Below are 13128 nucleotides of genomic sequence, written 5' to 3'. Positions count from 1 at the left end.
GAAGGTCGTCATGCTTGCAAGGGTGGAGGGTCAGCCAAGAGAGGAAGACCCTGGATGAGATGGATTGACACACTGACTGTGGCAATGGGGACAGACGGTCAGAGGTTGGCTCAGGATAGGGTCGGGTTCAGAGGCACTGTTCATGGGCTCCAGGGCACCTAAGAGCCCCCTCCCAAGGGTTCCCTGAGACCACACAGCGCACACCACCCATCTGACACACGAAGACAAAGACAAAAACAGTGTCAGAAAGGGGAGACTTCCACTCTATGAAACGACACAGATATAATAAATATTTATTGCTAGAAACGGCATTTTCAACAAAGGTTCTCCAGAGCGCATATCCAACCTGGTTATCTACAAAGAGCCTCAATGGCTCCTAAAGTGCAGCGAGTTTGATAAATAATCATTAAAAATACAAAATGATACAGAAACCGCCCTTTGACAAAATGGACTTTGAAAAGTCCAGAATTGAGGTTCTAAAGTAGGTAGATTGTGGGCAATGGGCCTCCTGGAGCGCAGACTAGGTGAACTGGTTTTGGGTAAATCGAATGGTGGGAACGCAGATTTCCTGTGGGATGCGGCTGGAAGGACCCAGCCAGGACCAGTGAGGCCTGCCTTCCGAGTCTGGGCAGGGAGACCCTGCACAGAGGAGCCCAGCGGGAGGGAGGTGCGCAATCCCCGCGCCCCGGGCAGGAAGGAGACCCTGCGCCCAGGGCGTGCGCACATGCCCGAGGAAGGCGCGCCATCCCCGCGCTAGCTGTCCATCCCTGAGCACCTCCTCCTCCCTCAGTGCCGCCGCCAGCTGGGCCTCTGGTCTGGTCACCCCTTAAACCTGCCGACACCCTCACGTCCTTTTCTTAAAACGAGATGACTTCCGCCGTTGTTTCTGCGCCTCGGCTGCGCGCTTCCGCTCGGCCTCCTCCGCCTTCTTCTTCTCCTCCTTGGCCTCCTTGTAGCGCCATTTGGGGATCTGCAGGTGGGCGCTGTCCTTGGTGTTGCCCCTGGAGGCTGCCCGCTCCGGGTGGAAGGTGGGCGCGGGCGCCTTGCTGACCCTGACCTTGGGGATGACCACGCCCGGCCGCACGCTGCTCCTTCTCAGCAGTTGCAGCGGGAGGAGGCTGGCCTTCCGCGGGGGAGGGGCCACCTGGGAGCCCCGCAGCGGGGGTGTGGCCAGGCTTGCTCTGCGGGACCCCTCGCTGGACACCTCGCTGGACCGGGAGGGCTGGCATTGTGACTCAGGGTCCTGAGCCTCGTTCCTGTCCTGGGCAGGAGTGCTTCGGTCCGCTCGGGTCCCCAGGATCTCCTGCACCGCCAGCCGCCTTTTCCCGACGCAGGGTGGGTCCTCGGGACAGACGGTCTGGCAGGCCACTGCCACGGCCGGGCTGTAGAGGCTGGTGGTCATCCTGACCATGTGGTCCAGGGCTCCGCCATCCTCCAGGCCCTGGACCGAGCGCGGGGTCAAAGCGGAGCGCAGGAAGGCGGCGAGTCTCTGCAAGCAGTTCTTGGAGTCGGCGGACTTCGGAGTCTCTGTGGCTAGCGGCAGCTCGGGCTTGTACTTTTCGGAAAACTGCTCGGGGCAGGGCCGCTCCAGCAGCCTCCGGAAGAGGCGGACGGCCTCCCAGCGGCCCGTGTACGCTGCCCACTCCTGCGGGGACATCCCGCGCCGGGGGTCCTTGGCGTTGACATCTGCCCCTGCGCGGAGAAAACACAAACAGGCGTGAGCGCGGGCAGGAAGACCTGCCCTCCGCGGGCTGAACACGAAAAGCAAAACTTCAAAACCCAGTCACAGACTCCAGCTCCCTCCCCTCAGAATCCTGAGGTCTAACTGTCAAGGGGATGTTTTCCAAAAGAGGTCCAGGGGCCTCTTCCAGTAAGAACTAGAAAGTTCTGACTCGGAAGTACAAGAAAGACACCAATACCAAGTGAGAGCATGACAAAGAAACAGGTTAATTGACTATGAACGAGTCAGGACAGACTGACCCCGTTCTTAGAAAGGGGTTTATATGTCTTTTGTTAGCAGGGAGTGGGGTTTAAACAACTGCCCAGTGCATTTCTTCTCACAGGTGTATGGTGACTTTGGCCATCTCCTTTATCTTGTCCTAGAGTCTGTTGTTTTGCCACATTCCTTGAGAGTCTGTTTTTATGGTCATATGGCCTCATTCCTTGAGGGTTGGTTTCGATTGTTATATTGCCACTGTCTTTGTCAAAACCGGTTCTGATTGATCTCCTTTGTCAGGGTGTCCTTTGCCATTCCCTGTCATAATGACCCCCTAAAGTGTTTTTATTCAAACACAGCTGACCCTGAGGGTTTCTTTCACGCTTTGTCTTTCCTAAGTGGAGGGTCAGTTAAAAAAAGAAGACCCTCGGTGTGATGGGCTGCATAGTGACTGTACCAGGGGTTCCAGTGTGTCAGATGGTGAGGGCGACACAGGATAGGAAGGACGGTGTTCAGATCTGTTGTTCACAGGGCGGCTGGCACTCACTAGACTTGGTGGCCTCTGATAACAGCTGGTGCTGGCTGCCTAGTGGTAAGGAGATGCCCCTACCAACCCGAGGACATGAGATTCATATCCATTAGCTACTTCACGAGATAAAAATCCAGTGCTATGTACCGCTTCTGAAAAACCACCAGAGTCAGCTATGAGTCAGTTCTGATTGTGTACATAACAATAATAGATTTACAAAACGGAAGAAAAAGAAGAGCCTACCTGACTGTAACATCTGAATCAGAATATTTTAAAAACCTTTTTTTAAAAAAAATTCTTTTCACCACTTACCACTCCTGAGTCTTACTGACTCAGTAATACTCCCAGTATGCTGACCCCCCAGGGATTTCCCGGAGGCTGTAAATTGCACAGGAGGGGATTGCCCACATTTCCCCCTCAGAGCAGCTGGTGGATTTGAACTACCAGAGAGGAGGGGGCCTCTGGGCCAACGGTACGACTCTCCACCAGAACCAGTTCCACAGTCTCTACAACACAAGTCAGTGAACGTAGTTACCATATTTTTACACAGACAGAGCAGGCTAAGGGCCTCTAATGGTGTAGGAGGAAACATGGAGGGCCGCTAACTGCAAGGTGAGCAGTTCAAATCCACCATCCACACTGAGGGAGGCACTTCCCTGCTGCAAAGACTTAGTCTTAAAAACCCTGTAAAAAGTCAACAGGAGTTGGAACCAACTAGATAGATAGATAGATAGATAGATAGATAGATAGATGATAGATAATAGATAGATGATAGACAAACAGATAGATGATTGATAGATAATAGAGAGGTAGAAGATAGATAGACAGATGATAGATAATAGATAACAGATAGATTACATAGATAGATTGATGGAGAGATAATAGGTAGATGATAGATAATAAATAGGCGATAGATGATAGATAGATAATAGATGGATAAATAGATGATAGATAGATAGACAGACGGATAGTTTTGGCAAACCAACCAGTCTCATCCCCTGTCAGCTTCCTGTGCATTGTATGTGTGTTATTCATGTGGGCATGTTATTTGCAAACAAAGCAACTCCAGTACAAAACAATTCCAGTCTACAAATATCTACACGTCGTGTATTGGTAGTTCTGAAAGTACACAGTGCTCAAGGTAGACATTGTTCACTGGTTATCCGATTGTTTGGCTTTAAGACAGTTTCAGGGAGATACTGGGTTTAAGGTTTAGAGGCAGTAGTAGTCTCAGGGGTCAAATGTTTTTAAAATAAGAGATCCGAGTCTGTTGACTCTCGGTGATGGAGGGATGACACCATCTACAAAGGTACCATGCAAGCAGGAAGAGGAGGCCTCTAGAATGTTCTCAAGCTTCTTTTGCAAAGCCTTTTGGGACCCAAACAGCCTCCCTGTTTCCTCAGCCATCTTGTGGGGGGAGACCAGCGGAAGTGCTTGGAAGTGTTTGGAAGGAAATGCAGGCTCCTCTTGTCCTTTCCAGCTCAGGCCCTAGTGGTAAGAAGCTGCACCACAATCCCAAAGTCACACGGTTCAAATTCACCAACAGCTCTGCAGGAGAGGGATGGGCAATCTGCCCTATGATTTACTGCCTCTGAAAACCTGCTGGAGAATCAGCTACGGGTCATCCCAACAGTACACAACAACTTTCACTTCTCTTGTGGGAGCTTAGCTGGGCGACAGCCTGTGTGCTTCACCAGGCTGCAGGCCTTTCCAGAACAGAACATCACATAGTCCTGGCTGGAAGGAGGCGTGTGCTTAGTAAAGGCTCCTTACTGAATGGACGCTGGTCACAGAGGTCAAAGGACCTATCTGAGGCTGATCACTGAGTTACTGGGACAGGCGACCTCAGGTCCTGTCTTGAGCTTCAGCCCAGGGCACTCCCTAACCCCCGCAGAGCAGCCTTCTCCCTTGAAGTCCTGCTTATACTAATTTGTCTCTTCCTTTGTGAGTCCCACTTATGTCTTATCACTGCCCCCCAAACATTGCGAACAACAACTCAACTCAGCAGGGCCAGCAAAATGTTTAGCTTCTTAATACAGACTCAGGAATGGTCTTCCCCATCACTTGCAATGCATTAGAGAGCTGGGCAATGAATAGGGATGACAGAAAAAGGACTGGTGCCTTTCAGCTGGGCTGTTGGAGAAGAGCACTGCATATCCACCCTATGGACTTCCAAAAGAACCAACAGATATGGGTTGGAGAAAGTGCAGCCAAAGTGCTCTCGGAGGCAAGGAAGGCAAATCTTTGTCTCACACACCCTGTGGGCATGTTGCTAGGAGAGGCTATTCCTTGGAGAGGGACATCATGCTTGGAAAGGCGGAGGGTTAGGGAAGGAGAAGAAGGCCCTTCACCAGATGGAATGATTCAGTGACTGCAGCAATGGACTCAAGTGTGTCAGAGACTATGAGGATGGCACAGGATAGTGAAGGGTTTATCTCTGTTGTTCACAGGGTCACCATGAGTCCATGGTACCTAACAGCAGCAACAGTACAGATACAGAGGTTCCCGAGGGAGCATGAGTGGCTCACACTCAGCAGCTAATCTAAGGATTGGTGTTCAAACCCCTCAGTACCACTGGGCAGAGTCCTAGCAGCCACTTCCACAAAGATTCTCTTTCTTTCTTAGCTGCTGCCAAGTCACTTCTAACTCATGTGCAAGCTATGTGTGGCACAGTACAACTGCTCTATAATGTGTTCAAGGTCTGTGGCCATCTGCCAGCGCATTTTCAAGGGTTTCCTCTTGGGCACCTCTGAGTGGAACTGAACCATCAACCTTTCGGCTGGTAGTGAAGCACTGAACTGTTAGTATCACCCACGACTTCTTTCTTCATGAATACCACAGCCAAGAAAGTGCTAGGACAGAGGTCTACAGTGTAACACATAGAATTACAACTGACTCAACGGCAACATAGGATAAATCAGTTGCTGTTAGAAGCCCTCCAGTTAATTACTATTCATAGTCATCAACAGCGGATCGGAGCCTCGTCCTACCCTGCTCCATCTTCCCTGTCCCCACTGTGCTCAGGCCCATTGCTGCTCTCCCTGTGTCTATCCATCTCCCTGAGGGGCTTCTGCTCTTTCACTCTCCCTCCACTTTCCCAGCACAGTAACTTTCTCCAAGGACTGCCACTTCCTGACAACATGCCCAAAGTATGTGACATGAAATTTCACTTCTTTTTTTTTTTGAGTGTTCATATGACAAAACAAAATTTTAATAACTTTGTAATCTTCAGATTATAGTTTTGCAGAATCTCCAAAATGTATTAAGAATTTAACAAGAAAACATTGTCAGTCATACCTCAAAGAATGTCAAAGAATTTCAACTTGAAAAAACATTTTCTCAAGAAACCAATTGATGGGTAGTAGGGGAAGCTTTCCATTGCTGTACAGAAAGTTTTCAGTGGTCAACTTTTTCATCAAAATACATAAGCTCTGGAAGCTTGGAAACCTGTTCAAATCCATGTCTTTCTTGGTAGGCCGGCTGACATTTTAAACAACGGTGGCCTACTTCCCCATCACAGCCACACAATGAGACACTCCACTATAACAAACTTATAGAAAAGTAGACTTCCAGAAGATAAGTCTTTGTACAGATAAATACAGCCAGAAAATCTCCATGAATAAAGGATGGAGAAACTTCCTTTCACATACTTTGGACGTGTTATCAGGAGGGTAAAAGCCCCAGAGAAGCACATTCTGTTTGGCAAATAGAAAGAGACAGGCCCTCAACAAGATGAATGGAAATAATGTCTACAGCAATAGGAGAAAACATCACAGTGATTGTGAGGGAAATTTCACTTCTAAGAAGTATCCCAAACGCACTTCCTCCAAGACAGATTTGTTTGGTCTTTCGGCAGTGCATAGGATATCCAATAGTTATTGTCAACACCACAATTAAAAGACATCAATTTGCCTTCAGTCCATGAGTAAGAATTCATTGTTTGTGTAATGTAAGAAATGAATGAGAAATTGCCATCTGAATAATCACAGAACCACACGGAGTTACAAACATTCAGAATCCCAAGTTCCACTGGCAAATCAACACGGAGAACTAGGGCAATTATCTGGTATGTGGTTCTCAGAGGACTGGGCCTCTTTCTCACTGTAAGCAGATCAAGCGTCTGACACATGGTGGCTGATCAATACCTGCTGAACCAGGAGAGGCAGGGAGCTCTGTTACTTCCTCCCAATGGCCAGGGGGGGCCCAGCTTACCAGAGCTCTGCTGGTCAAAGTCTCAATTCGCTGACATATTAAAGAATTGCTGATTCTGGAGAGTGGTAATTATTTGGAACTGGAAATCAGGAGGAGCTCATTAGCTGGAGTACAATTTATAAATTGACTAAAATGAAAAGGGGGCAGTAAGAATGTCATTGCAAAAAATAGATGACACATTAAGCCTTTATTAATTGCATGTCACCAGGAAAGGAGCAAACTGCAAAATTAAAATCTTAATGAACACACCTCAGAAGAGACATTTCTCAAATGCTTAATGGGAAACGAAAGGAACAGCTCGTCAAAGTTTTGCAGTCATCTTCCTGTGGCTCACTTATCTTTTAAAATTCACCTTAGAAAATACAAACGTTGTAACCTGAAAAATCCTGGAATGGGTCAGAATTATGATGGGTATACATCCTGCTGGAAATGGAACCTCACTCCCAGAAAACCAAGACAGCATATGTGATGCATAGCAACCAAACCTCTGGATAAACAGAGTCAGAAACAATGGTGTCCGTCTCAGAGATGGCAGCTGATGGTTTAGCTTTAAACTTGTGACCCTCTCCAAAGAGGTCCTGGCCAAAATGTCTCAAAAGAGTCCACTCTGCCTCTTCTGATCCCATTCTAAAGATTCCATATGTAATTTTTTTTATTCCAGTTCTAGTTTCAGTATACCCATATTCTACAAACGAGGGTCTGATTATTCTTCGTTGGTCAAGACTGAACTAGTTTGAATGAATGTCTGTTTTGCTCTGGGTCTTAGACAAAATCCTGCCCCTTCAGCCTCCTGGGGAGGAATGAAGGAATTATGCTGATTTTTCACAAGTGAGGACTGCCAGGCCTTTCTTCTGTGGTACCCTTGGGTAAGAGCAAATCTCCAACCTTTCAGCTAGCAGACGTCTGTGTTAACTACTTGCACCAGGGATCATTTTTACCAGTGGACTTAAGTTTCTCAAGCCATCAACAAAGTCGATGAAAACGTGCCAGTGGAGAGTAAGAAAAGAACTGGGTGCCCAGTATCACCACACAGCTCTAACCACCAGAAGGAGGCTCGCAGGATGGCTCTGGGTCCTTGCCTCACCTACCATCCTTGCGCCCATTTCAGTGGGGCAGTCTCGTCTTTCAGAGCCAAGCGAAGATACAAATTCTTTAAGATACAGGCAGAGCTTGGGGAGTAGAGTGGAGGCTAAGAAAAGGCCATTGCCAAGTCAAGGGTGGGGTAAGAGGGACAGTCAGCCAGTGGCAATCCATTCAGGAATATATCCTGATACTGAGGACGCTTGATTTTGGCATTTTTTAAAAAAAATTTATTTTATTATTTTTGTGTGAGTATACCGTCAAATCAGATCTGACTGGTACAGGAGGAGATTGTCCCTCCTTCCCCGGCAGAGCACCTGGTGGATTCGAACCGTGTGTCTCTGGGATTGTAGTTGCAGCTCCTTGCCACTAGGCCACCAGAGCTCCCCTGATTTTGGCATTTTAATGATGTAACAATACCTCAAGGAAGAAATTAAAATTACTGTTTGTTACTAACACCGGTTTCTACATTGAAGGATTCCAATCTTGAAACAATAGGCTGTCAAGAAGCTAAATTAGCATTTTTTTTTGGCCCAAACGGAGGCTGAGGTGGGCTCAGACTCTCGAGCAAGGCTCTGATAGGGCGCTGGTGTCAAGGGGCGTGGCTCTGAGGGGGTGTGGCGCTGAAGGCCTTTGGCTGTGGGGTGTGGTTCAGGCGCACCTATCAATGGGGGCGTGGCTCAGGGATGTGGCCTTGAAGGTGTTTGGCTGGTGGGTGTGGTTCTACGGGCAGGTGCACCTATCAGCGGGGGTGTGGCTCTGAGGGGGTGTGGTCCTGAAGGCCTTTGGCTGCTGGGGTGTGGTTCTACGAGGCGCACCTTTTAATGGGGGCATGGTTATACCGGGACTGGCTCTAGGAGGAGGGCTGGCTCACAGAGGGTTCAGGCCCTGCTGAGACTGTGAGGAAGGCTCGGAAAGGGCAGATTTCTGTCTGTGGCATAGGGTCGCTATGAACAGAGCTAAGGTGATGCAACCTCACAAGATAAACAAATGACTCAATTGGAGCTGTCAGGGGAGGAAGTGTTTCCAACGGGGCGTGGCTCTTATGGGACGCAGCAGTGAAAAGGGATGCATCTGACAGGGCACTTATCAGGGGCAGCTCTGGTGGGGTGGGGCTTGGGCGGGGTGTGTGTCTCCACTGGCTGGAGCTGGGGGTCGGGTGGAGCTAGAAAGGAGAAGTAGGGCTGGGGGGATGGAGCTGAAGAGGTGAGGGGAACTGAGGGGTGGGCTGAAGGTGTGACTAAGGGTGGGCGTGGGGCTTGGGGGATGGGACTGGGGAGGTGGGGTGGAGCTTGGGGCCCGGGAGAGCGGGGCTCTGGCTTGGCGCGGCCTCGCAGCGATGGGCGCCCCCCTCCAAACTCAGCAGGGAGGGCATTGCAGGGAGAGGCCTGGCTCTGGAGGACGCAGTAGGGGAAGATGAGACGGGCGCCCACCCCCTCTGAGGTTCAGCCTATGCAGGGAGAGGTCTAGACTGTGCGCGTTGGACCTACCTGCCAGCATTAGGGCGCGGATGCACTCGGTCCGGCCCTGCATGGCGGCTTTCATCAGCGCTGTGAACCCGAACACGTTCCTCCTCTCCACGTCCAGGCCCGGGAAATAGTTCAACAAGTAGTTGGTGATGGTGGCGTGCCCTGCAAAGAGAAGCGCATAGGCCCATAGGTACGCACGCCCACAGCAAGGACCGGTCCAGCCAGGCCCCAGGGGGAGAGGGACGCGTCTGTCTCCCCCTTGGATCCGGGACGGCCAGGCAACCAAGGGGACGGAGACCATGCAGTGTCCGTCTCCCCTTCGGACCCAGGAAATGACCCTGGCGGAGCTCGGGCGCACCTAGACGCACCTCGATTTCTGGCTGGTGCTGGGTCCGCAGAGCCTGGGCCAGTTCGCCTCACATCACAAGCAACGAGCTATTTTAGGAGCGATGTGGGCGCAGCGCTGGGCGCGGCTGCTGACACCGGCGGCAGCGGGTGGATCCCGCCTGCAGACAGCTCCCAGCAGGAGACGCCGGCGCAAACAGACGCAAACCACAAAGGGGCTTCCCGGTGGGAAGAAAAAGGCACCCTGACAGCAAGATCATGTCCAAGCCGGTTCAAGCTGACATCTATCTCTGCTAGTACCCAAAGTTTGAAAATACACACCACGCACAGGCACGGACACGAGCGCGCGCGCGCTCACACAGAGAGATTCAATACAGACGCACCTCGCACAGACACCACACTCACATCACATACAGATGCACACACTCATCAACATGCATGACGCATAAACCTCGCCAGACAAGATCCCCTGGAGAATGCTGGCTTCTCTTTCTCACCTTGCTACAACTTACATCTTCCAGAAACCTCCCAATCTTTATGACCTTCAAAAAGCAACAAAACAAAACCGAACCTCCTTAAACTCAGTGCTGACCCTCCAGCAGGTTTTCAGAGGCTGTAAATCATATGGCAAGAGACTTCCAGTCTTTCTCCCACAGAGCCACTAGTCGATTTCAACCATCAGAGAGGCACCACCTCTGGGTAGGCAGCCAAGCTCCCTGCGGACCACGACCCCCCTCAGAGCTCTCAGGGCCTGACTCAAGCATGGGTTAGGCACTGAATAAAGAAGCCCGAAGATGAACTGATGCCCCGAAATTGTGGTGTTGGCAAAGAGAACTGGATATATCATAGACTGCCAATCTGTTATGCATAGCATTGCTACGAGTCCCAGTCAAATCACCAGCACCTAACACAATATTTAAGGTAACTGATTGCTGGTCTTCCCTCCCCTGAAGCAGCAGGATGGGTTAGAAACGGTAACCCTTCATATAGCACCTGAAAACATAGAACTCAAGCTTGAGGAACCTCCTGGCACAGATCAGTGAGTGATATTTCGATGATTCCCAAGTGTCTATTCCCCAGGGGCCAGGAAGGAAATTTTAGACATTCACACAGTTCAGATCTTAATGGGCCCTACTTTCCAGGACACGACTCACCATGAGTATTACAGGGAAACAGAAACCACAATCAGGGAACCCCTCAACTTTCCATCCTCACACCACAAAATTCCCCGAGTCCACAAACTTTCTGTACTCCTCCCATGCACAGAACGTTTCTTTTCTTACTAAGGGCACAGTCCTTCCTCTCTTCTAACAGGTGTAACCAAATGCTCCAGAGAATCAAGGAGGATCCGAGATTTCTTTTCACATGCTTTGAACATGTTACCCGAGGAGTCTCTGGAGAAGGACATCACGATTAGTAGTAAAGCAGCTCCTCACTTCATTGCAGTGCAGTTGGAATCAACTCATTGCTGATCCTCAATAAGTTTCTAGAGTCTGTGAACTGCTTGAGAGGAGATGCCCACCTTTCTCCCATGGAGCCACTGATGGATTTGAACCATCAGATTCTGACTCATTCATGGCCTTTGGCCTGGTGGTAAACTCCCTGTGGGATGCACCATCAGAGCTCCCTCAGTCGTCCTCGATCCCATTGTTGTCAAGTTGGAACCAGCCCAACACCGACCCTTCCATGGGTTTGCTGACACTGTAAATTGTACGGGAGAGGGCTACCCATCATTCTCCATAGAGCTGCAGGTGAATTTGAACCACTAGAGAGGGGCCACCTCTGGGTTTGCAGCACAACTTCCTATGGACTACACTGTGGGAAGCCAAATATCAAATTTAATATTAATAATAAACCAAATGCTAAATCAGGGTATAATGGAGGCATAATACAAGCTGGAGTTCACCTGAGGCCCTAAGGCATTCCTTAAGAGTCAACCTTGTTCTCAGTTTATATTTACTGAATTCCTCCCTCCAGAGATTAGCATAAGGTAAACAATAGAGCAAGGGAACACTGCATGGGTCAAAATTGGGAAGGGCATACGCCAGGGATGTGTCCTATCTCCATAACTTTTCAACCTGTATGCAGAACAAATTATCTGGGAGGCTGGGCTCTATGAGGAGAAATGTGGGGTCAAGATTGGTGGAAGATCTATCAACAATCTGTGATATGCAGATGACACAACCCTGCTTGCTGAAACTGAGGAGGATCTGAAGTACTTGCTGCAGAGGGTCAAGGACTGCAGCCTACAATATGGATTGAGGCTCAATGTCAAGAAGACAAAGATTCTCACCACTGGACCAATTGGTAGCATCAGGATGGATGACGAAGAGATTGAGATTGTTCACAGCGTTAGTCTGCTTGGATCCACAATTAACACTCTTGGCACCAGCAGCCAGGAAATGAAAAGACGTATTGCGATGTGAAAGTCTGCTGTTAGGGACCTCTCCAAAGTACTGAAGAGCAATGGTGTCTCTCTGGAGACTAAGGTGCATCTGATACAGGCCATGGTCTTTGCAATCACTTGTTATGCGTCATGGACAATGACTAAGGAGGATAGAAGGAGAATTGATGCCTTTGAGCTGTGGTGCCGGAGAAGGGTATTGAATGTACCATGGACTGCCAAGAAAACAAACAGATTCATCCTGGAGAGGGTTAAACTGTGCTGCTCCTTGGAGGCAAGGACTCTGAGGCTTCGTCTGACATACTTTGGACATGTTGTAACGAGTGACCGGTCCTTGGAGAGGAACATCATGCTTGGGAGAGTGGAGGGACGGCGCAGGAGGGGAAGGCCCTCTATGAGGTGGATTGATTCAGTGACTGGGGTAATTGGGATGGGTGTATCAGAGACAGTGCGATTGGCACAGGACAGAGCAGAGTTTAGGGCTGTTGTACACAGAGTCACTATGAGTTGCAAGCGACTCGACGGCACATAACAACAACAATAACTAGTTTCAAGTACAGAGTGCTCCTAAGAGGTAAAGATGGTGAAACTACATAAGCTGGTCATATTTTCAGGAAGAGCCAGTCCTTAGAAAGAGACATCATGTTGGGCAAGGTGAAGGTCAGAGACAGAGAGGAAGACTCTCAAAAAGACGGATTGACAGTAACTACCACCATGAACTTGAGTATTCTAGAGATCATGAGGATAGAGCAAGCTACTGAGCTGTTGTTCCTCGGGGTGAGATGAGAGGTAGTCGACCGGACAGCATCTAACATATAACAATAACAGTTTGAAATGAATATTCTTTTAAGATTTTAAAATGAAGATGTGTCCTCGTTAGTCTAGAAGGATAATTGAAAGAGACTTCCTTATTAGACTGAAGCCCTTTCTTTGTTTCGTCTAGAAGAACATTGGAGGAAGACCTCGGGATCAAGATGAAGCTCATTGTTGACGTGTGCCTCCCCATCCTGAAGTATGTAGCTGAGATTCACTCCCGTCTCAATAGCGTAACAGACAAGACCTTGTGTCTCTGTGTCAAGAATGGGAAGGAAAATTTTAACTGAAAGCTGCCTGGATTTGCTCTTAATTGCAGACTTTCCTGTTTAAGTTCTTG

The 13128-nt window shown here is 49.3% G+C and overlaps 1 protein-coding gene across 1 annotated transcript in view; it reads right to left on the bottom strand.

Annotated features, from left to right (window-relative positions):
- Positions 1-844: 844 nt before the first annotated feature.
- LOC102874474 (ankyrin repeat domain-containing protein 33B-like) overlaps positions 845-13128 on the bottom strand; it is an 84181-nt gene continuing 71897 nt past the window's right edge. The window contains exons 3-4 of the mRNA XM_006893170.1: positions 9248-9388; positions 845-1692 (exon numbers count right to left, since the gene is read on the bottom strand). Of these exons, the coding sequence (XP_006893232.1) occupies positions 845-1692; positions 9248-9388 (989 nt within the window). The remainder of the gene's footprint in view (positions 1693-9247; positions 9389-13128) is intronic.

Source organism: Elephantulus edwardii, unplaced genomic scaffold (assembly GCF_000299155.1).
Source record: "Elephantulus edwardii isolate Elephantulus edwardi_28Jun2011 unplaced genomic scaffold, EleEdw1.0 scaffold00125, whole genome shotgun sequence".
NCBI lineage: Eukaryota > Metazoa > Chordata > Mammalia > Macroscelidea > Macroscelididae > Elephantulus > Elephantulus edwardii.
The sequence above is the reverse complement of the archived record's forward strand: the minus strand, read 5'-3'. Positions and strand labels throughout refer to the sequence as shown.